General features: G+C 36.3%; 1 protein-coding gene across 2 annotated transcripts in view; it reads right to left on the bottom strand.

Annotated features, from left to right (window-relative positions):
* The window catches only part of LOC140162691 (protein piccolo-like), a 50,549-nt gene extending 24,503 nt beyond the window's left edge, over nucleotides 1–26,046 (bottom strand). For both annotated transcript variants that reach the window (XM_072185963.1, XM_072185964.1), the window contains exons 1-4: nucleotides 24,908–26,046; nucleotides 7,669–7,837; nucleotides 1,924–2,072; nucleotides 104–299 (exon numbers count right to left, since the gene is read on the bottom strand). In XM_072185963.1, the coding sequence (XP_072042064.1) occupies nucleotides 104–299; nucleotides 1,924–2,072; nucleotides 7,669–7,837; nucleotides 24,908–25,825 (1,432 nt within the window). In that variant the 5' untranslated portion in view covers nucleotides 25,826–26,046. The remainder of the gene's footprint in view (nucleotides 1–103; nucleotides 300–1,923; nucleotides 2,073–7,668; nucleotides 7,838–24,907) is intronic.
* Nucleotides 26,047–26,297: the final 251 nt, after the last annotated feature.

Raw genomic sequence — 26,297 nt, 5'->3', positions numbered from 1 at the left:
ACAACAGACAAAACAACAAGTAAAGCCCGTTGTAGAACGGTACTATTTTGTAGAACGTACCATATATAGGCCTACATTGTAAATAATATATCTTCCAACTCACCGTCTGTTTTGGCGGCAACTCCACCCTCGTAAATATCAGCCACAAATGCGACTAACTGACCGGTTTCTGGTTGGCTTTTCCCGCCAACAATGCGCATGCCCACGCCATTGCTACGTGCAGAGTGGTCAATGGGGTCACGTTTTAATCTGTACCGCTTGGTGGGGAATTCGTATTCCTGACGCGACACGTGACGACCCTAAGAATAAGAAACAAATCAAGAGCAACAAGCTGGATAAATTGAAATAGAAAAATGAATACACTAAAAAAGGAAGTTATAGCTCATAAAGTACCGTATAGATTGTAAGTACTTTAATTATAAAGACATTTTCATGTGCAATCTAGTTAATGCTAAAAATCTAGAGCGGTTACCGCACCATACCTGAACCATGGGGCTTCGGCAGTATATTGTGGTATTTACCACTGTCAGGGGTCATTCCTTCTTGGAATTTCGAGTACGAAAATGACCCAAAATAGGAATGTTGACCCGAGTCTTATGAGGTGTGTCATCCCCGGGCAGGGAAATTATTTTTATTTTCGTCTTTTATTTTTTTCAATTTTTTCTCCAGGGAGGCACGCTTTCCTGGCATTACAAGATAATATGAAAAGGACCCACAAAACGAACATTGGCCCAGGTCTTATGTGGAGTGTCACCGCCAGTGGGGAAATTATATTTAGGGTATTCTTTACTTTTTTCTCTTTCATTTGACACCACTCGGGAGGGGGGCATACCTTCTTGGGATTTCAAAAAGGACAAAAAAACCCTATTCAGTGATTCAGTGTATTCGGATGATCGTAAAAATCACCAAAATTCAGAGTTTCGCACCTTTGTTAGTGTCATAGATGCGCTAGCATAGCCTTCTAGTGGTTAAGGTAACGGACTGTCATGATCTTCATTAATACCCGTCTTCTTTACAAATACGGGTCCCCACTCCCTTGTAGCGTGCCACTATCTTTGTTATCTATTTCAATATTTTAACTTGGTTATGCGTAATTGTAAATTGATATCTAAATAATCTCTACCAAAAACGTGTAGTGAATATTAAGGTGAGACTGTTAGCGTTTACAGCAACAATATCACTGGGGCTCTTAGAAATATTAAGAGATCGTGAAAGTAAGACAAACGGAGTTATGAAATTTGTAGTAAAATGGGAACCAGTCATTATTTGACACGGAGATCAACCTATAGCTTCTCTTTTGATGTTCACTGATGTATATAGATTGCAATCTCGAAACTTTCAGCACGTAACGGAGAAGGGTAGTCCTGGTAGATGCGCAAATGCATTCGAGTGTGACATTGGGTATTTGTCCCGGGGTATTTGCACAGAAAGTCCTTTCCTGGCTCCTGTTCGTATAAAAGATATGCCATGGTTTGGTCTGGCTGAAAACGATCAAATTCCAAACAAGTGGCATGTACAGCACATGGTGTTTTCTGGGATGCTGTGAAAATCTTCTTTGGTTATGATGGCAATTTCGGTTATATGGTACCACAAGGCAATAGAACCAAATTAGTTCGATCTTTCGATCAACTATCGATGCTTGGTCGATCCTTATTATTAAATCAATGAATTAACTATTGTTAATTGTATCAACATCTGCATCTTTGTAAGTAGGCCTAATGGTATTGACCCAGAAAAATTTACAATTAATCGTGTTAATTCTGAAAATCAATTAATTGAGTATTGTTAAATGTGATAACATAATGAACAACCAAGAGTTTCAAACGATCATTCTGACATTATGCAACATTTTCCACCATAAAACACTTAGGATCGTAACCATATAAAAAACCCATCAATGTCACCTTAAGCAAAACGTCTTACCCCATGCTTCAAATGACGACTACCCCCGGGCACTGATTGATAAATAGCTCTTGCCCTTCTCTCGTCGTATTCATCCCCACTATCCACGTCTGCTCTTCTTGTCCATTCACTAGCCTTCATCTTGTATTCTTGGTCGCCGTAATAGTAATCTGTAACAGATCAGTAATAATAGTGAATTTTTTTCTTACTTAAACTGCTCATAAAAACTATGACAAACGTGCACACAATTGGTTGAAAAGATACCAAAGAAAGAAAGAGAAATTAATATATAAAATACAATTATGTTTCCTCGTCCAGTCCCAATAGCATTAATTTTGTACTCCTTGTCTCCTAATTATATTAAAGCTAGTAGGTAACTCATTCTTCACCTATAAATTGCACTTTACTAGGAGAAATGTGCATACCATGATACAGTTGGTATCAAAAAGAGAAAGAAATACACGTAAGAGTTAATGTGTTCTAGCATATATTTTTTACAGTCTATGGTTCCAGTCTGGTTCACTCGCTGGCCTTCATTTTGGATTATTCACTAGCCGGTTTTTTGTTTGTTTCTGTAATATGTGTAGAAATAAGTAAGTAGATTACTCTTTTCTTGCATAATCTGCCTGTAAAGGTACGTGCTATAAAATTATACCATGCTTCTCTGGTCCACTCATTTACATTCATATCAAAATAAAGAACAATATTTTTTATACGAACAAACGTAGTGGCCAAAACAGACTCTGAATATTTGACGAAAACACTATCTTCTGTATGCAACGCGCTTCTCCATGTAATTGTAATCACAAATCGATAATATGTTACGTAAAATGCCTGGTGGAAATATATTATCGATTTTGCGTCATCAAACATTCGTTAGAAGTTAAACATTACTGGAAATAGAATGGGAATCGATTAAATAACGAAGACATGTTGCATCAAATATAATAAATCGACTATTTTGGATGAATAACTGTTGTGATGTTTACATGGTGAAACGTGTTGAATTTATACCTCATTTACTGAACAATGAAGTAATGCGTAAGTTTTGGCGATCTAAATAAACATTGATATCATTAGTCTGCTGTTGCCCCAGGGCGGTGTAAGACGTAGTGAACAAAATAGCCATGAAGCAGCTATTTGCGATAGATATTCATCGTCACACTTTGTTTGTGTGAATATGCATCTGAATGTCTCATTTTCTCAATTGCATTGACTAGGACCCACAACATGCTCATCTATCAGGCACATATCTTTAACCTCAATACAGTTGCACATTCATTTAATGACCTTTAAAAATTTGGGTACACAAACTCGTACTCCGCAACTTGAGGTTATTTTTTCTCTATAATTGTTTAATTGAGGTTATTGAACTATGGAATTGGGATGAGGCCATTGTGGTCCATAGTGATTGCGTCTTCATTACACAAGCACACAGCATACTGTGTCGTATCTTTAGATTAGTTTTATGCTAAAAATATAGAGAAATAAATAACTTCCGTTGATGTGCATTGAGTTGCAAGGAGCTGATGTGTAATGATTGTTGAAAGATACTTCTATCAAATTACAGAAATAAGGATTGGTTTCATTCAAATAAACTAAATCAAGCAACATTCGTAGCTATTTTTGTACTGAATTAATTGCAATATGCGGTAAAATTAAGATTGTAGCCAAGATTTCACTCGAGTACTTGATAACACCATCCCGAATTTGATTTGTTGGCGAAATTCGATATCAAGTACTTAGTAAAAGGTTTTGGTGGTTTTGAAAAGCCATTCACTTAAGACCACCCTTGTTAACAGAGCAAAGTAAATAAGTGGTGCCTCTGAAAAGAGGTGTTATTGAATTTTTTGATGAATAACTGTTGTGAAACGTGGATGTGAAACGTTGGATGTGAAACGTGTTGAATTTATATATAATTTACTGACCAATGAAGTAATGCGTAAGTTTTGGCGATATAAATAACCATTTATTTCATTAGTCTGATGTTGCCCCAGGGCGGTGTAAGACGTAGTGAACAAAATAGCCATGAAGCAGCTATTTGCGATAGATATTCATCGTCACACTTTGATCGTGTGAATACGCATCTGAATGTCTCATTTCCTCGATTGCACTCACTAGGATCCACAACATGCTCATCTATCAGGGCACATTTCTTTAACCTTAATACAGTTGCACATTCATTGAATGACCTTTGAAAATTTGGGTACACAAACTCATACTCCGCAACCTGAGGTTATTTTTTTCTCTATGATTGTTTAATTGAGGTTATTGAACTATGAGGCCATTGTGGTCTATTACACAAGCTGTGTGCAAAATATGTCTTATCTTTAAATTAGTTTTCTGCTAAAAATATAGAGAAATAAACAACATCCGTTTATGTGAATTGAGTTGCAAGGAGCTGATGTGTAATGACTGTTGAAAGATACTTCTATCAAATTTAAAGATTGGTTTCATCCAAGCAAACTAAATCAAGTAACATTAGTAGCTATTTTTGTACTGAATTAATTGCAATATGCGGTAAAATTAAGATTGTAACCAAGATATCATTCCGAGTAATTTTATAACACTATCCTAAATTTGATTTCGTGGTGAATGAACAGTATATCTCATGAAAACGAATAGTTACGGGATTAAAAACAAATGAGCTGGGATTCTATTCAAAAATGAATAATACGAAATTAGAGTGCAGTTTAATATCCTATATGCAACAACGCGCAGTCGTATTATCTGGCTTGACATTTTTACAACATGATAAAAGCAGGGGATAATAAAAGAACATTTTACTAAGAATTTGAACTTGCAAATGTCCAAAATTGTTAACCCATATAGAGTCAATATTGTGTGTAATAAACCTGGGACAGTATGGAGAGTGCGTTGTAGTTAATAGTCTGCGTGCTAACCATGCGCTTTAACGGAAAAAAGTTTTGAAATATTTTCTCAAAATATCAAGAGCTATCATAAGAACTACTGAACCAATACTACGCTTGTTTGTACTCATTTTAATGCATTTTTCATGCTGATTTCAAATATGGTCATGGAAATTTACATTTCTGAAATTTTTGAATTAAAAAAAAAATTGAAACTTGTCATCTGTAGTCGACACCCGCGTCAAGAGAGTTAAAGTAGACTTATCATCCTAAGTGCACTTTATTGCATGCAAAACATCTCGAGATTGCGTACTAGCCGTTGGCAACAATTAAAGCCATATTGATCTGGAGAGGAGTATTAGGCATTGTAAAAACGAGTTAAGATTTACATTTGAGATTTGGTTGGAAAATAAATTCATATAGCAATAACAATGATTATAAAGTTGAGCTTCATGAACACGTCATGTAATATAATGTACACTCACATACACACCCCATTGTTTACATAACACCATTCTGATTTTACATAACTAAACATTTTACTTGTCAACAGTAGTTTTCCCAACACTCTTTTACACGATAATTCGACATCCCTAGATATTTTTAGTACCGACACACGTAGAAAATACCATTCAAATCAATGAAATATATTTATCATTCTGACAATGTTGCCACTAGAGTAGGGTTTCCAACACTCGGATACACTGGTAAACCGAATTCCTTAATTTAATGTGCAACTAATAGTCCTAATGTGATAAACAAAAACACGTATCCAAAAAGAGAAGAAGAAGCAGAAGAAGAAGAAGAAGAAGAAGAAGAAGAAGAAGAAGAAGAAGAAGAAGAAGGAGAGGGACAAAGTACATTAGTACGAGACATGTAGACCGCCCTTACCTACTGGTGGCTCTAAAAAGAGCCGTTCACTGAACCCTACCCCTTCTGAACAGGTAACAAGCAGACATCGCTAATGCCATACTAATGTAAAAATTTCACTTAAGACCACCCTTGTTAACAGAGAAAAGTAAATAAGTGGTGGCTCTGAAAAGAGCCGTTATTGATTTTTTTGATGAATAACTGTTGTGAAACGTGGATGTGAAACGTTGGATGTGAAACGTGTTGAATTTATATTATGATTTACTGACCAATAAAGTAATGCGTAAGTTTTGGCGATATAAATAACCATTTATTTCATTGGTCTGCTATTGCCGTGGGCGGTGCCAGACGTAGTGAACAAAATAGCCATGAAGCAGCTATTTGCGATAGATATTCATCGTCACACTTTGATTGCGTGAATATGCATCTGAATGTCTCATTTCCTCGATTGCATTGACTAGGATCCACAACATGCTCATCTATCAGGGCACATTTCTTTAACCTCAATACAGTTGCACATTCATTGAATGACCTTTGAAAAGTTGGGTACACAAACTCATACTCCGTAACTCGAGGTCAAGTTTTCTCTATGATTGTTTAATTGAGGTTATTGAACTATGAGGCCATTGTGGTCTATTACACAAGCTGTGTGCAAAATATGTCTTATCTTTAAATTAGTTTTCTGCTAAAAATATAGAGAAATAAACAACATCTGTTTATGTGAATTGAGTTGCAAGGAGCTGATGTGTAATGACTGTTGAAAGATACTTCTATCAAATTTAAAGTTTGGTTTCATCCAAGCAAACTAAATCAAGTAACATTAGTAGCTATTTTTGTACTGAATTAATTGCAATATGCGGTAAAATTAAGATTGTAGCCAAGATATCATTCCGAGTAATTTTATAACACTATCCTAAATTTGATTTCGTGGTGAATGAACAGTATATCTCATGAAAACTAATAGTTACCGGATTAAAAATAAATGAGCTGGGATTCTATTCAAAAATGAATAATACGAAATTGGAGTGCAGTTTAATATCCTATGCAACAACGCGCAGTCGTATTATCTGGCTTGACATTTTTACAACATGATAAAAGCAGGGGATAATAAAAGAACATTTTACTAAGAATTTGAACTTGTAAATGTCCAAAATTGTTAACCCAGATAGAGTCAATATTGTGTGTAATAAACCTGGGACAGTATGGAGAGTGCGTGTATGGATAAAGTAGACTTATCATCCTAAGTGCACTTTATTGCATGCAAAACATCTCGAGATTGCATACTAGCCGTTGGCAACAATTAAAGCCATATTCTTCTGGAGAGGAGTATTATAGGCATAGTAAAAACGAGTTAAGATTTAAATTTGAGATTTGGTTGGAAAATGTTGGTCCATGAACACGTCATGCAATACACTCACAGATAATACACATCCCATTGTTTACATAACACCATTCTGATTTGTACATAAATAAAATGTTTTACATGTCGAAATCAGCCGTTTTTTCCAACACGCTTACACTGACAATCCGACACCCCTAGATAGTTTAAGTACCCACACACGTAGAAAACACCCTACAAATCAATAACATTCAAGCAAGTATTTTGACAATGTTGTCACTGGAGTAGTCTTTCCAACATTCGGATACACTGGAAAACATAATTCCTTAATTTCATGTGTAACTAATAGTCTTATAATGTATGTGATAAACAATACACGTACCAGAACGAGAATTAGAATAAGAAAACTTTAAATTCTTATTATTTAGTTCAGGAGTAGTCTTCAGTGAACGGCTCTTTTCAGAGCCACCAAACCTTTAAAATCAGCAGATAGGCGAGGTCTGCTTGTTTCTGTAGACAAGGGGCAGTCTTCAGTGAACGGCTCCTTTCAGAGCCATCAGTAGGCAAAGGGCGGTCTACATGTCTCATTCTTAGGTACTTTGTCCTGAAGAAGTCAGAGCTTCAGAGTCATCAGGACAAAAGCATGTTTCTGTACGGTAAAACATTGAACCAATCAAATAAACTTACCCTCTTGGTAAACTGGTCGAGTCTCATGCCTAGTAGTTGTAGACACTCTCGGTAGCGACCTCGAGCGAACACTTGCCCCATGTCTTTCTCTGATATCTTCACTTCCAGGCTCACGATAAGAGTCGGCTCTCGATCTTTCACGTGCACGCCCAATGTGTCCCTCGGATAACTTTATTTCCATGCATTTGATTTGTGTAAAAAAAGGTAAAAAATAGAGGCGTTACAAAATCTCATATTGAGTCGATTGGAGATTAGAAATTGGTGGAACAGTAACAATACATGTTTAAGCGAAAATACAATAGTACTTTCAAATGTATTTGGATGGATATTGCTTGTTAGTTGTTACCATTTATGGAAGTATACTATACACAACACAAAAAGAAAGTCCTCATTTATATAACGCGTCATAAATCTAAACCTGTTTATGTTTTGACGATGTGATTGACACAATAGTATACATCGATCACGGTTGTTTGATGGCATGTAAAACTGAGTCATTTTTAAGAAAAGTTGAACAATGGTGGCGCTATTGATCTAAAATCTTGTTTGCATCTTTACAAGGGGTAGACACTTGTAAAACAGACTAACATATGACAAGGGAATTTTCAAAAACTTTTTATCATGAAATGTAAAGTATATAACATATATTATTTGGCTAATTTAAATTAAAAATATATGTAAATAGCGCCCTCAATTTGCACACATATATACAGTTTATACAATGTATTTATATATGTGTATATACAGTTTATTAGTATGATAGCTGTTGGCATTATTCAGGTCTAGAATTGAATATTTATAATGTTTTGTTAGAAAAATTCATAAATGATCACATCAAACAATCGTTCATCTTGCTAGTGTTAATTTGATACCACATTTGCTACCAAAAGCTCTAAATTGACAAATATTAATACCAGTATATAAAATTTGGTGCATTCGTAAGTTATAAATTAAAAAAAGTATCGCGCAGAGCTGTAGAGGTGAATCGCAGAGCGTGACCAAGTGACCATACATAGCCCGAAACGACCGCCAGTTTAAATCGATCTACCAAAAAAACGTTGACAACGTAAAGAAAGCAGCAAGTTTAAAAAGCCCCCACCTCGGCTCACTTTTTGAAACTTGGTCCCATTTTGAATATCAACAGCAATAGCATCATTGCCATTAACATGCCTACTTGTTATTCGTTTAATTCAATCATTGATCATGAACTTATTAATTATTATAAAACAAAACATATATAGGATATTGGCCAAGAACAACCTTTCTGATCGTTCCAGAATGCTGACAACTTAATATCGCATCGGCAAATTAAAGATACATAACACTTCTGCAAATGTTTTAAGTTGATAATTATGACAAAGTTTAAATCAGTATCTTTTACAAATGGGACCAAGTTTCAAAAAGTGAGCCGAGGTGGGGGCTTTTTAAACTTGCTGCTTTCTTTACGTTGTCAACGTTTTTTGGTAGATTTGCTTTTTTTATGAATGAAGCCGAGTAGCTCCAAGCTTGAAAAGTCATCCGGTTACGAAGTACTCCATAAGACGAATAAAGCGAAAAATAGAAGTTTGAATAATATTATCCTTGATTTATGATAATAAAAAATACGAGTATATGTAGCTATACCTATAACTAAAATGTAAGTGGTTCTTTGTAGCCCTGGGGCAATCTAGTTGGATATCCAAATGTCGCCGTTTGTGGTTCTTTGTAGCCCTGCAGGCAATCTAGTTGGATATCTCTATTGAGCGGCGGTTGTTGGCGGTCTTTCGCGGTTCGTGGTATTCCTTTATTCTTCAAACCCTGTCCTCTATCGTGGCTGATTTATTGTTTACGCTTGTTGGATATCCATATTTCGCGGTGTGTGGTTCTTTGTAGCCCTGCGGGGCAATCTAGTTGGATTTCCAAATTTCGCCGTTTGTGGTTCTTTGTAGCCCTGCAGGCAATCTAGTTGAATATCTCAATTGAGGTGGTTGTTGGAGGTCTTTCGCGGTTCGTGGTTATAATGTTCCTTATCCTTCAAGCCTTGCCCTTTATCGAGGGCTAATTTATAGTTAAAACTTGTTGGACATCCATATTTCGCGGTGTGGGGTTCTTTATAGCCCTGCGGGGCAATCTAGTTGGATATTTCTATTGAGCGGCAGTTGTTGGCGGTTTTTCGCGGTTTGTGGTTTTAATTTGTAGGATATCCATATTTCAAGATTTGTGGTTCCTGATTCCTGCGGGGCAATCTAGCTGGATATCCAAATTTCGCGGTTTGTGGTTCTTTGTAGCCCTGCGGGACAATCTAGTTGGATATCCCTATTGAGCGGTGGTTGTCGGCGGTCTTTTGAGATTTAATTTTCCCTTTAATTTCGGGCCGCCCCTCCTCTACATCCCGAGGATGCTTTTCAAAAATTGTAATTATACGGTGTCAAAAATTACTATTACTTGGTATGGTAATTTATCTTACTATGTTGACTTATATTGTTTGTTAAGGTAACTTTCGCGGTTCGTGGTTATAATTTCCCTAATCCTTCAAGCTTTGCCCTCTATCGAGGGCTAATTTATAGTTAAAACTTGTTGGACATCCCTATTTCGCGGTTTATGGTTCTTTATAGCCCTGCGGGGCAATATAGTTGGATATCCAAATTTCACGGTTTGTGGTTCTTTGTAGCCCTGCGGGGCAATATAGTTGAACATTTCTATTAAGCGGCAGTTGTTGGCGGTTTTTCGCGGTTTGTGGTTTTAATTTGTAGGATATCCATATTTCAAGATTTGTGGTTCCTGAGTCCTGCGGGACAATCTAGCTGGATATCCAAATTTCGCGGTTTGTGGTTCTTTGTAGCCTGCGGGCAATCTAGTTGGATATCCCTATTGAGCGGCGGTTGTCGGCGGTCTTTTGAGATTTAATTTTCCCTTTAATTTCGGGCCGCCCTCCTCTACATCCCGAGGATGCTTTTCAATAATTTAAATTTTACGGTGTCAAAAATTACTATTCCTTGGTATGATAATTTAATCTTACCATGTTGACTTATATTGTTTGTTAAGTCAACTGGACGTGACAAAATATCCTGCTATGTAGACATTAATTTGTTGCTAAATTGACTTGGCATAATAATTTATTTCGCGAAGACGATATCCATTTTTGGTATGTCGACTTAGCATGACAATTTATCTTGCCATGTTGATTTGTTTGTTCAGTTGTCTTGGCGAGATATTTTATATCGTCATGTTGACATAATGCTGATAATAAGTCGACATGGCAAGATAATTATCTTGTCAAGTTGTGTCACATAGACGCTTCCGTACTAGGCCTATATATGCTTGATAGGCCTAAATGTTATTTGGATATTTTTTTCCTGCTGGCCTTCCATACTAGCGGAACAATTTTCCACACCTACAGAGTGTTTGTAATCAACCTACCGGGACGGTATGACAATTGTCATGTTCTACGATAGCTGAAGATGACAGAGAGTCAGGTCTCTGAATCGATTCAACAACCATTCATACATATCACAATCATGTTTTATTGTCCTATTATCATGCGAATTTGCCCGTGGTAGGACAAAATATATTTAAATGAGAATAACAATGAGTAACGTCGTATTGCATATCCTATAATACCTGATCTAGTTTCTTGGTTATTCAGATTTCTTTTGATCCTTGATGGTGTTGTATCTCATTATGCTGTGTTTTAAATAGGCCCTTAACACAATAAACAATTTCCATGAGAATCAAACAACTTGCTTTAATAAAAAAAAATAATATCACAATAGCACTGGATGTTTTAAATTATGTTATCCTTGATTAATTACAATAAATTGTTTAATAAAACATTGAAGAAAAAAATCAGTTGGTCACCGGGTTTCGAACTCGGATAGCGTATCTGGAGTCAAGCGCCCTAACCATTAGACCACGGGCCTCTGCTATAAATTACTGTGTCGAAATACAGCATTTATTATATAAATGGATGCGTCGTCCGATATGAACAAAAGAATGGTGAAAAACTTGATTTTTTGGCGAATGTGGCTCAGAATTTGTATGTAGGGTATCCAGGAATCTGCTAGGGTATATTTGGAAGTGAATCTGAAAAAGTAGTGTGAAGGTGATAACCAGGTAGACCTGTAGCAGTGTCCAAAAATTCTGGATCAGTATGATTTGCAACTAATTTTCGCTATGAAATACCGCGTGAAATGGAAGCAAAAATATTTGTTTATTACGAACAATGATTGACTGTAGGATTGGTGGCCCTTTTGGAATTAATGAGTTGTCACGATATTACACCTGGGACTGTAAATAACATTTAGCATGGTTTTAGATACATTTTGTACCCAGCGAAAAATAACATCGAACAATAGAAGTCAAGTGTTTTAATGTTAGGTGTAAATATAGTTTCGCGGGAGCATCTGTTATTAGTCTTCTTTATCAGTCTTTTTTTTAAAAAACTTGCTGGTCACGGCTACCGCGTGACTCTAATCACATCTTCTCTTCATATACAGCAGCATGGTACTAAAGTATTGTAACATTAACAATAAACTGGGCATTTGGGATAGTCGACAGGGGCTCGTCGCGGGCAATGTCTAGAATTCCAACTGCGTGATTGTTTTGCAACTTTTGACTGCTGGTATCAATCTTTGTCAAATTAGAGCTTTTGGTAGCAAATGTGGTATTAGATTAGAGCTAACGAGATTCTGCATACGACCATGTCAATCAAATTGTCATAATCATAGGGCCTGCACTTTGGCTCGTTTTTTGCAGGTTTACATGGTCCAATAATCACAAGATGACTGACATGTGGTAACAAAGGAAGCAGTCACTGCAATTTGATTATGTCCCATATGATTGGCCATTCCAGACCCCCCTGTGAATATACTATAGCGGCCTTTTCAAAATATAATACCTGTTTGCTTGACTGTATTGACAATACCCGGGAACAATACACACAGTATATGCATTGGATAAACTTTTTATAATAAGCATGATAAGTGATGATGTGACCTCCAGATTTATACATCGTTCATCTCGCACACTGACAACATTTGATTGAATGGACTGTAGGCTGCTGCGCCGTGATTACGGTGAAGGACACCGGTTCAAATCCTTTGTTTGGAGCCAATCGATAAAAGCATGCAGGGCCTCTATACCCATGTACAGTTTATCCCTACATAATCTATGTCTTGAATACGCTGGCAAAGTTATGTAATATTCGGATTAATACTATATAGCAGTAGGTAAAAACAAGTTTTGAATAAAGTCCCATCTACCAAAAAAACGTTGACAACGTAAAGAAAGCAGCAAGTTTAAAAAGCCCCACCTCGGCTCACTTTTTGAAACTTGGTCCCATTTTTTGAATATCAACAGCAATAGCATCATTGCCATTAACATGCCTACTTGTTATTCGTTTAATTCAATCATTGATCATGAACTTAATAATTATTATAAAACAAAACATATATAGGATATTGGCCAAGAACAACCTTTCTGATCGTTCCAGAATGCTGACAACTTAATATCGCATCGGCAAATTAAAGATACATAACACTTCTGCAAATGTTTTAAGTTGATAATTATGACAAAGTTTAAATCAGTATCTTTTACAAATGGGACCAAGTTTCAAAAAGTGAGCCGAGGTGGGGCTTTTTAAACTTGCTGCTTTCTTTACGTTGTCAACGTTTTTTGGTAGATTTGCTTTCTTTTATGAATGAAGCCGAGTAGCTCCAAGCTTGAAAAGTCATCCGGTTACGAAGTACTCCATAAGACGAATAAAGCGAAAAATAGAAGTTTGAATAATATTATCCTTGATTTATGATAATAAAAAATACGAGTATATGTAGCTATACCAATAACTAAAATGTAAGTGGTTCTTTGTAGCCCTGGGGCAATCTAGTTGGATATCCAAATGTCGCCGTTTGTGGTTCTTTGTAGCCCTGCAGGCAATCTAGTTGGATATCTCTATTGAGCGGCGGTTGTTGGCGGTCTTTCGCGGTTCGTGGTATTCCTTTATTCTTCAAACCCTGTCCTCTATCGTGGCTGATTTATTGTTTAAGCTTGTTGGATATCCATATTTCGCGGTGTGTGGTTCTTTGTAGCCCTGCGGGGCAATCTAGTTGGATTTCCAAATTTCGCCGTTTGTGGTTCTTTGTAGCCCTGCAGGCAATCTAGTTGAATATCTCTATTGAGGTGGTTGTTGGAGGTCTTTCGCGGTTCGTGGTTATAATGTTCCTTATCCTTCAAGCCTTGCCCTTTATCGAGGGCTAATTTATAGTTAAAACTTGTTGGACATCCATATTTCGCGGTGTGGGGTTCTTTATAGCCCTGCGGGCAATCTAGTTGGATATTTCTATTGAGCGGCAGTTGTTGGCGGTTTTTCGCGGTTTGTGGTTTTAATTGGTAGGATATCCATATTTCAAGATTTGTGGTTCCTGATTCCTGCGGGGCAATCTAGCTGGATATCCAAATTTCGCGGTTTGTGGTTCTTTGTAGCCCTGCGGGACAATCTAGTTGGATATCCCCATTGAGCGGTGGTTGTCGGCGGTCTTTTGAGATTTAATTTTCCCTTTAATTTCGGGCCGCCCCTCCTCTACATCCCGAGGATGCTTTTCAAAAAATGTAATTATACGGTGTCAAAAATTACTATTACTTGGTATGGTAATTTATCTTACTATGTTGACTTATATTGTTTGTTAAGGCAACTTTCGCGGTTCGTGGTTATAATTTCCCTAATCCTTCAAGCTTTGCCTCTATCGAGGGCTAATTTATAGTTAAAACTTGTTGGACATCCCTATTTCGCGGTTTATGGTTCTTTATAGCCCTGTGGGGCAATCTAGTTGGATATCCAAATTTCACGGTTTGTGGTTCTTTGTAGCCCTGAGGGGCAATACAGTTGAATATTTCTATTAAGCGGCAGTTGTTGGCGGTTTTTCGCGGTTTGTGGTTTTAATTTGTAGGATATCCATATTTCAAGATTTGTGGTTCCTGAGTCCTGCGGGGCAATCTAGCTGGATATCCAAATTTCGCGGTTTGTGGTTCTTTGTAGCCCTGCGGGGCAATCTAGTTGGATATCCCTATTGAGCGGCGGTTGTCGGCGGTCTTTTGAGATTTAATTTTCCCTTTAATTTCGGGCCGCCCCTCCTCTACATCCCGAGGATGCTTTTCAATAATTTAAATTCTACGGTGTCAAAATTACTATTCCTTGGTATGATAATTTAATCTTACCATGTTGACTTATATTGTTTGTTAAGTCAACTGGACGTGACAAAATATCCTGCTATGTAGACATTAATTTGTTGCTAAATTGACTTGGCATAATAATTTATTTCGCGAAGACGATATCCATTTTTGGTATGTCGACTTAGCATGACAATTTATCTTGCCATGTTGATTTGTTTGTTCAGTTGTCTTGGCGAGATATTTTATATCGTCATGTTGACATAATGCTGATAATAAGTCGACATGGCAAGATAATTATCTTGTCAAGTTGTGTCACATAGACGCTTCCGTACTATATATGCTTGATAAATGTTATTTGGATATTTTTTTCCTGCTGGCCTTCCATACTAGCGGAACAATTTTCCACACCTACAGAGTGTTTGTAATCAACCTACCGGGACGGTATGACAATTGTCATGTTCTACGATAGCTGAAGATGACAGAGAGTCATGTCTCTGAATCGATTCAACAACCATTCATACATATCACAATCATGTTTTATTGTCCTATTATCATGCGAATTTGCCCGTGGTAGGACAAAATATATTTAAATTAGAATAACAATGAGTAACGTCGTATTGCATACCCTATAATACCTGATCTAGTTTCTTGGTTATTCAGATTTCTTTTGATCCTTGATGGTGTTGTATCTCATTATGCTGTGTTTTTAAATAGGCCCTTAACACAATAAACAATTTCCATGAGAATCAAACAACTTGCTTCAATAAAAAAATAATATCACAATAGCACTGGATGTTTAAAATTATGTTATCCTTGATTAATGACAATAAATTGTTTAATAAAACATTGAAGAAAAAAAAAATAAGTTGGTCACCGGGTTTCGAACTCGGGATAGCGTATCTGGAGTCAAGCGCCCTAACCATTAGACCACGGGCCTCTGCTATAAATTACTGTGTCGAAATACAGCATTTATTATATAAATGGATGCGTCGTCCGATATGAACAAAAGAATGGTGAAAAACTTGATTTTTTGGCGAATGTGGCTCAGAATTTGTATGTAGAGTATCCAGGAATCTGCTAGGGTATATTTGGAAGTGAATCTGAAAAAGTAGTGTGAAGGTGATAACCAGGTAGACCTGTAGCAGTGTCCAAAAATTCTGGATCAGTATGATTTGCAACTAATTTTCGCTATGAAATACCGCGTGAAATGGAAGCAAAAATATTTGTTTATTACGAACAATGATTGACTGTAGGATTGGTGGCCCTTTTGGAATTAATGAGTTGTCACGATATTACACCTGGGACTGTAAATAACATTTAGCATGGTTTTAGATACATTTTGTACCCAGCGAAAAATAACATCGAACAATAGAAGTCAAGTGTTTTAATGTTAGGTGTAAATATAGTCTCGCGGGAGCATCTGTTAGTAGTCTTCTTTATCAGTCTTTTGTTTTTAAAACTTGCTGGTCACGGCTACCGCGTGACTCTAATGTAAATATAGTCTCGCGGGAGCATCTGTTAGTAGTCTTCTTTATCAGTCTTTTGTTTTTAAAACTTGCTGGTCACGGCTACCGCGTGACTCTAATTCAGTGATCCCAGCGAAAGTGAAAAAAAAATCAAATTGTTACGTTTATAAATTTTTTTAATGAAAAACAAATGGCAAAAAAACAAAACAGGAAAACGACAGTATTGACGAAGTTGAAGCCCCATTCAAATACATGTAGCTAATTTATATACTGTCAGTACCGGTATATAAATTACAGACTCACGTAACTTATGCATTATTTTTTGTCTTAGACACATGGCGCGGCTTTCGGCTGAACCACTGCACTAGCAAGCTATGTTAGCACATCTATGACAATGACGAAAGGTACAAAATCAGCCATATAGGCCTTTAGATAGCAGAAGACACAAAAGTGGTGTTTTATGACCTTTGACATTCTTTTGTGGCGAGTGACATGGTCTTTCAATTCACGCCGAGTGTCCTTGACAGGTTTGACTATGCTTCAGTGGTCATGAAAGAATTCAAAAGATAACCTCTGCCCCAATAATCCCAAGCAATTGTCTGAAACTGCTCCTCGGATCATAAGAACTCAGTCCTCAAATGATAGTCATAATAATGTCCAAAATATAAAAATTACTGACTATCATTGAAGACTGAGTTCCGCAGTCTAGTATCCAAAAATCTGAATTTTGATGATTTTTACGATCGTCGGGATGAAAAAAAATCAAAAAATCACTGAATGGGCCTTTAGTTTCCTCCTCTCCTTACCCTGGCAATATAAATCAAAGAAAAATAAAGAAAAAAATAAAGAAAACAAGAAAAGAAAATTAACCAAATTAAGGGATCTGTTTTGAGCGTTTCGATAGTATTTTTTGTGGGACATGAGAGCACATCAGACATATCGAATTGCATTCTGAATACGAAGAATGTCTTTCTGATATCAAATAAATTTCATTGTTTGAAATTCACGATATAATACAAATTTTATGACAAATTATTAAAATTTGATATTTTTCACATTTTTGATAAATAACAGTCCTCGAAGTAAATATAATAAATCTAATGTTATATTCTTAAACAGTCCCTGGCATACAGATACCATACATGTATAGGCCTATGTATAGTAAATTTGTCTGCTTTATCTGTTTTGTGCTGTTTAAGGGGACTCGATCTTTTGTGCGTAATTATAGAGGGCCAGGGGATTCACTCTATCATTAAAAAAATCATTTGAAGAAGTCAAAGAGCCCTAAGAATAAAAACTGTAGTGTAATTCACGCCAGACACAATTTCTTTATATGACAAAATTAATTTTTGTAATCGATCAAAAACAAACGTTTTATATCAATTTTAAATTTAGCCTGAATCCGTAAATATGGTACCTCTCGCCCTATTTTAGGTCAAGGCTGTTTTTACCATTATGCAGCGAACCATTGTTGAAGCTATTTCACATACATGTATAAAACATTCTAGAGAAAGAATGATGCCATATACTGTTGAAATATCTTTTGTTGATTTCGAATGATAATGTCATGAAGTCGTAAATTTTAAGGTCAAATTCCTAAAACCAAAACAAAACATTGCGACGCATGTATTCCCCGACTTACGCAATTTGATCATCACATCAGTGTCTTTATTATTTGTTTGAAACCTTTCCCAAACGTTCGTGCTCTTTATGCATAAAACGGGTAATCTATCTTTACAAAACGCGTCTTTTTTTAGTAAACAAAAGGCTAAAGATGGCATTATGAGATTTATCATTTATCATAACACTCCTCCGCTCAACTGCCACCGTGGCCGAACGGTAAAGCGCTAGACGCGTAATCGAAGGAAGTTTCGAATCGCTGGTTCGAATCCCAACGAAGCCTGTGGAAACTTTTTTTCTTCAAAATTCATGATCGCATTCCGAAATGAGTCACTTGTCGGTAAATCATGTATCGTATCCTTAAGGGATCTAAAATGAGCGTTTATTGCGTTTCGACAGTATTTTTTGTGGGACATGAGAGCACCTCAGACCTATCAAATTGCATTCTGAATACGAAGCATGTCTTTCTGATATCAAATAATTTTCATTTTTGAAAATCACAGTATAATACAAATTTTATGACAAATTATAAAAATTTGATATTTGGCAAATTTTTGATATATAACAGTCCTCGAAGTAAATTATATACATCTAATGACATATTCTTAAAGTGTATGTAGCAGGAGGAAAAGCCGACGGTCAATTGAAAATTTTGACCTTTCATATTGAAGATATGGATTTTTTCCCAAAAAGACCTAATTTTTGGGGGTTTTGGGAAAAAATGCATATCTTCAATACGAAAGGTCAAAATTTTCAATTAAGCGACGGCGTTTATCCCACCTACACACACTTTAAGTATAAATCATCAGATTTATAAAGTTTACTTCAAGTACTGTTAAATATCGAAAATATCAATTTTAATGATTTGCCATAAAATGTGTATTAAATTGCGAATTTCAAAAATCAAAATTATTTGATATCAGAATGACATTCTTCGTATTCAGAATGCAATTCGATATGTCTGATGTGCTCTAATGTCCCACAATAAATACTGTCCAAACGTTCATACCCCAGCCCTTAAGCAAATAGTTAAACATAATTTACATAAAATGTAAGCTTTTACTGTCAGATATGTCCCCTTTTAATTTTGAGCAGAACAAGTGAGGTAAAGCAAAGAAAATTTACTACTACTAGCGCCAATGAATGTTATACGATTGTAAAACGGTACGATCCTCTGGGTGTGTGGGGGTGTGTGCGTATGTGTGTCCTGCACGCGTATTTTTTTCTGCAACTATAACGGGACGCAAATTCTCTGTCAGAGAAAATATGCATATTTGCATTAAATTTTTAATTAATTGACATAATTGATTAATTAATAAATATTTTATTTAATGATTTACCATAATTCCAAATATGTCAAACAATATGTCAAATTAAAGCTAATGAAATGCTTTATAAATTGGTCAGAGCGCATTTTGCAGAATGCATTTAGTACTTTAGTTACATGATTCCAAACATTCTATTCCAATTTTTTGCTATACACGCATAGGAGCTGTACTTTTAAAATCCGCGCCTAATCAATAATAATAGTCTTTCACTCCATTGTCAAAGTACTGTGCTCCCTGTAGCATTATGGAGTGACCAGGTCCTAGAGTGTAGTCCTAGAGTGTGATGGTTTTGTAGCAGATGACAGTGCTCATTCAAGCCTGTCAAGGTCAGTTAGTAGCCACTTGCTGAATGGATGGCCATGATCAGCTATCAAAGAGATGCCTTGTGCAGCTGCCAATCACAGTAGAGGTTTGATAACATTTTGTTAAAAACCCAAATGTGATATAAGGACAAAGCTGTGCATGTTGGTACTTAATTGTTTGGATTCTTACGTTGAAATTCCCTTGTATTAGTATTTTTATGTGTAGTGTATAGTGGTCATAAATTATATAGCTTTTAAATTTTGGGCATTTTTGCTCTGTTGCACTGTACCATTATGGAATTTGAGCAAATCAATTACCGACACAAGCAGGTATACAGTGTATTATTTTATTTTTATTTCGTATCTCAGGAGCACAGCTCACTTGGTAAGGCATCAGAATTTGGTACACTAGCGCTTCGAACTTTAAATCGGAAGGTGGTGAGTTCGAGCCTCATCACGGTCACATTAATTTTATAAACCAAATATTGTTCGAACTTTTCATATTTGTTTTTCTTTTATTGTTTCTTTTCTTTGTCTTTTTTTTCTTGTTTTCTTTCTTTTTCTCTTTATTTTTCTTTGATCCATATTGCCAGTGTAAGGAGAGGAGGAGGAACTAACGGCCCATTCAGTGATTTTTTTTCATCCGGACGATCGTAAAAATCATCAAAATTCAGATTTTGTATAAGACTGCGGAACTCAGTCTTCAATGATATAGTCAGTAATAATCTTTTGGTCATTATATGACTATCATCATTTGGCGACTGAGTTCTTATGATACATCATCCGAAGAGCAGTTTCAGACAATTGCTTGGGATTGTTGGGGCAGAGGTTATCTTTTGAATTCTTTAATGACCACCGAAGCAGAGTTAAACCTGTCAAGGACACTCGGCGTGAATTGAACTGACCATGTCACTCGCCACAAAAGAATGTCAAAGGTCATAAAACATCAACTTGGTGTCTTCTGCTAGTGGTTCAGCCCTAAGCCGTGTAGGCCTATTTAAGACAAAAATAATGCATTTACGTGAATCTGTAATTTATATACTGACAGTATATATAAATTAGCTACATGTATTTGAATGGGGCTTCAACTTCGTCAATACTGCCGTTTTCTTGGGTTTTGTGCCAATTTTTTTCATTAAAACTTTTTATAAAAGTAACAATTTGATTTTTTTTTTCACTTTCGCTCACTGAATGGGGCTTTGCAACGCGATATATTCAAAACTTGTATTCACCTACTGTTATAGCATTAATCCGATTATTACACAACCTCGCCAGCGTATTCAAGACATCCAATGCAAATAATCACCTAGATTATGACGTATCATACCGTAAATATGGCGGAGTACTCAAATTCATTCAACAAAAGCATGATTACAAGCTATTGCAATCTACCGCGACAGCTCGTCTCACACACATAACAAATGCACAAATACGATCAAATAGGTTGACGACAACGTTTGATTGAATGCACTGCATTGTGCCATGATTACGGTGAAGGACACCGGTTCAATTCCTTTGTATGGAGCCAATCAATAATTTCACGCACATCCTCTATTATTGCCCAATTATTGCCCGGGATGATTGCACACTGTAAAAGAACTATTGTTATAATGTTTGATGAAATCGTGTTTAACTCATACCGTATTTGGTTAAGAACGGCACAATACAGATAAAGCAGACAGATTGACTACATGTGGTACATGTATATACATATAGGGAATGTGTGTGAGTCGAGTATTACCTAATTATAATAGGGGCGTATCCAAAAATGAATTCACGCCCCTTTCAAATGTCGAGCCAAAGTGCAGGCCCTATGATGAGCAGGTTTAGATTTTTGTCATCTTATCGTCGGTCGCAACACATAGTGGCGTAGAGTGATTTTCAAAATTTTCCGTTTCACATAGTGGCGTATAGCTTTAGAGCTAGCTATTATCCTGTAAGAGTTATTCCTTGTTAACTATTAAAGATACAGTTTAATAGTTTGAAACTTAAACTTCAATTACAAATGGAAACGGGTCACTGAGAGATAACAGTTGATGAGTATCGACTCCGTTACTTGTAGCATATCCTTCAAAAACGTTTTGATCGGAAACGTATTTTGTCCATCACGTACGCCACTATGTGTTGCGACCGACGTTATGCAAGTGAGTAGTTTCTTTTTGAGTTGTGTTTTACATTCTGCACTGCAGATTACAGTGTGTTTGTTAAGCCTCATCATCAATTATGAAGACTTGGGTTTCACGATGATATCCAATACTTGTCTAACGATTAGTACAATGTATGTTCGAGATTTATGTAAATGAAAAAACACCTGTTCTTTGAAACAAATAAGTTTGGGTTATTGACTATTACTTATCTAAGGGAGCGGTTATTATTTACAAATGCGATTTTTTTTGTTAGCAAGAGGGGGTAATCTGAAACATTTTGCTGGGAAAAACGGGGGAATGTGACATTTTGAATGGATACACTTCATAAAAAACGAGGCAAAAACGATTTCGTCGAAAAAAAAAATGAAATCCACATTCTCCCGGGCGTATATACTGACCGGTCCCTAAACAGGACAAATGTATGATATTGACAAGGTAAAACTTTGCTAATTTGATCTAATTCCAAGCATCTTAGCTTTCAGAATTCAAAATAATTAATAATACATGTAAGTCATAAATTATATTAAAATTATTTTTGGTATCATTGCAATTCACAGCAATATGCAATAGGGCATTTTTTCATACATAGGTAGTACTACACCCCCTGATAAATTTTGTGACTAATTTTGCATTTTTCTCGAAAAAAATAAGTACACACTGGTAACAAAAGTTAAGTATAATTATAGGGCGAGAAATCCAATTACTTCACTGAAATGTCAGTGATTCAAGACATGAGGTACATTCTAGCGGTACCTCATTTTCTTATCATTTATTTGTGAGTGTGGCGTTCCTTGTCAGATGCAAAAGTTAGTTTTTGACAATTCCATTGGGTTATTCCATTTAAAATCCCCACTACCCCAGTGGAAGATTTTGGAAATATCTTCCACAGATGGAATATCAATTTCAAATGGAATGAACATATTAGGCAGCTCCATTTGAAAGCCCAATCTCCCTCTGTAGAAGATTCAGTTGGCATCTTTTGCAGAGGGTGTATGAAATTGAAATGGAGCTGCCTAATATGTTCATTCCATTTGAAATTCATACTCCCTTTGTGGAAGATATTTCCAAAATCTTCCACAGGGGTAGTGGGGATTTTAAATGGAATAACCTAATTTCTGACACGGAATGACCGATTAGTATCATCAATAATGCATCATGCTATCAAACCAAAATAGCTAAATGACTTGACACCTATGCAAATTTAGCAGGGCTTCAGAATAAATGCAAGGTTAAATGTTGTAAGATTAAAATAAATGCTATTAATTCATTCATTGTAAGTTGGATAAAACTTGTATGTTCGATCTGATTATATATATTTTTTCGTAAATTGCCACCCTCTTGATGCATTTTAGATACTGAAAGTTTATTGAAGACACGATCTTTTATTTACTGTCATAGCCGATAATATTCACATTATAAAGTGTTAAGATGTTAAGACTGTGGACCTTGAATAAAGATGGTATATCAAAAACAAAATCATTTTGGCCTCAAGCAGACTCTTAAAGAAATGGAATATCAAGAAAATAAAATAAAAATAGCATGAAATTCATAAATATGCTGAAAACGTTGACATTTTATCTCGTATGATAGCATAAACGATACATACATAAAATAGATACTAGCAAAATAGATAACAGAAAGCATGGTCCAATATTCGCCTTAAAGTAACCGTACATACAATCAGTTTGATTGAAGTGTTTCGCTTAGTTTTCGAAATTTGTAATACCGATCCCTTTGTGTCTCTTGTACAGATTAACAAAACATTTGGATGACACCTCCGTAAATCATGTCGACAGTCAGCCATCTCGATTTACTAATCAATAGGATCCACAATATGCTCATCTATCAGGGCACAATTCTTTAACCCAATACATTTGTACATTCATTAAATGACCTTTGAAACTTTGGGTACAAAATCTCATACTCTGCAACCTGAGGACAAATTTTGCACTATGTTTGTTTAATTGAGGTTATTGGACTATGCCACTGGGATGAGGCCATTGTGGTCCATAGTGAATCTTGTCTGGAATTTGTAATGAACCCACGCCAAACAATAGCCTGATGTTTTATTCGCGGACTTTTCTATTCGCTGTCGAAGTTATGTAATAATCGGATTAACTACCATAGCAATAGGTTAAAAACAATTGTGACACGATCAAGGGAAATGAGTTGCATGTCGCTAATATTGATTTTGAGATATTGGCAAAGAAAGTGCTAAAATTCTTTTGTTTTATATTGTTTTCAGTGATTGATAAATTGATGTAACTTCGCAAACAAAAGTCGTATCAACATGGGGTTTTCAATTTCTGAAAGCTCTAAACGTCCCTTTAGAAATGTATGTACAAATCATTTTCGACCAGGGTCGACATGTGACTCATTCCCCTTGATCACGTCACAATTTTGAAAATACCGCGTTGCACTGGTACTTTCACGTAGTACCTCTGCATTGAACCATATCATGCTGATCAATCGCACCTGTAGTATCTTTGAAAAGAGCGGTATTGTATTCAATCTGTGATTGCAGACAGACACAGTTGATTAGTGCAACTTCCTTGTAGTGCAGCGCCATGTATTCAAAATTGTTTTCACCTACTGCTATGGTAGTTAATCCGATTGATTACGTAACTTCACCAGCGTATTCGTCGTAGAAGTATTGCCCTGCACTAGACGTTTGGCTGTTCCTCTGCATTATAAACAGTTGCACTTTAATATTCTAAAAGCACGGCGCTAGCTAAAAGATGCAGCAATTGCTAGTAGTTGGTGGTTCTAATTATGACACATTTTGTCTTTGTTTAGGATATACAGGGGTGACAATAACTGCTTCCTTAATTATTTTGCGGTTTGTAGACCAGAATTGAAAAACTAGTCCCCCACTTTTATCACGTGTCTTATACAAGTTGAATAACACAAAATTAAAGTAAACTTGGAGACACATTAAAACAGTAAACCTTAATGACATACCCAATAAAACATGTGAACGTAATATTAAAGTGGGATCATAAAACTAATCAACTGGGCTCACGTGAGTCCAGCTGATTAGTTTTATGATTCCAATTTAATATTTAATTATACCTGGATAAATGAAAACCTTCAAAAACGTAAACGGAATATTAAACGACATTAATCAATAATACCATAACATGCCCTTCATTCTAAGAGATACACTTCCGAGGAAAATATATACATTCGAGTACATAAGAATTACTTAAAAACCGTTTAGAAAAACATACCTTTGTTTTATCGTGTCCTTGTAGTACATCATCTGTCATACCCAGCCTTTCTGGTCCCAGTTGCCCTCTTAAATCCATTTGCTGCCTATCGGGAGCTCGTCCCATCGGGTCATCCACTTGCTCCCTTGCCTGTAGAGCGCGTATAGTCTCAACCCGTTCCCTTGGTAATACCGGGTAGTACTCCCCCGGATCTAATCCAGGCTGGTTGACGATCCTCCCGTGTTCATAATGCTCGCGAGATTCTCTCGAAGAAGGCGATGCATATGGATATTCTTGCGCTTGTTGTTGAGTATCTAAAAATTGTCTTGATGGGGGTGGTGACATTTCTCTACGACTATCTGATGATAAACTTCTCTGTTCGGGAGTTTGGAGTTCTACCGTATGTCTCGTCGATGGAGAGGCCGATCGCGCTCTGTTCCGGACGGAAAATGACGTCTTCCCTTGAGGGGCAGCTGTCCCAACCTCTCGTTGTTGAAACTCGCTATAGGACGTAGGAGACAGCTCTCTACCACCATACTCATCACTTCTGATAGTCCTTCGTATATTTCTTTCATCACTCATCATGTCTCTTCTACTTCGTCTTTCTTGTTTTGGTTTTACATCCTCAGTACTCCCATCTTCCAACGGTAGAATCAATCCCTGCTCATCCATTCTTATACGCCTTTCTCTTTCTACCAAATGGCCTGTTGACATGGACATTGAACTATCTCGAGTTGGCGCCGTACGTTGTCTCTCTCTACCACCACTATCAATATCTAATGACCTATACTGAACACTATTACGATCACCTAATGGAGTTTGATCTGCTCCTCCATCTAACGTATCCATACTAGTGCTAGCTTTACTCATTTGTCCACCTGCAGTATCCATTTTACGTTTAGCTTTTAATTCCTCTAATTTCCTGGCCGACTCTTCCATTTGCCTTTTCCTTCTTTCAATTTCACGTCGAAACTGTTTCTCTTGTTGTTCACGGATACGTTTCTCAATTAATTCTCCTTCTTTACCGAGTCGTTCGACGTCAGCCGCATGCTGTAATAAAGGACAATATTAAATGTCAGTAAATTTCTGTATCATGTATTATAGGGACAGTATTCAGTGAGTATGTTAACTCGTTGAACGGCTGTTGATATGTAGGATACATTACCCAATGTGTGTGTATTTCGTCTAATCACATCGCCACAGTAAAAAACAAACAAAAAAACAAAAACAAAAAAACAACAACTATAATGTAATGTTAAATTGGTACCCCTGATAAATTTTAGACTAATTTTGCATTTTTCTCAAAAATAACTACATACTGGTAACAAAAAGTTATGTATATTATAGGGCAAGGAATCCAATTACTTCACTGAAATTTCAGTGTTTCAAGACAAGTGGTTCATCATATGTT

Source organism: Amphiura filiformis, chromosome 10, assembly GCF_039555335.1.
Source record: "Amphiura filiformis chromosome 10, Afil_fr2py, whole genome shotgun sequence".
Lineage (NCBI taxonomy): Eukaryota > Metazoa > Echinodermata > Ophiuroidea > Amphilepidida > Amphiuridae > Amphiura > Amphiura filiformis.
This window is presented reverse-complemented; position numbering and strand designations above follow the sequence as displayed.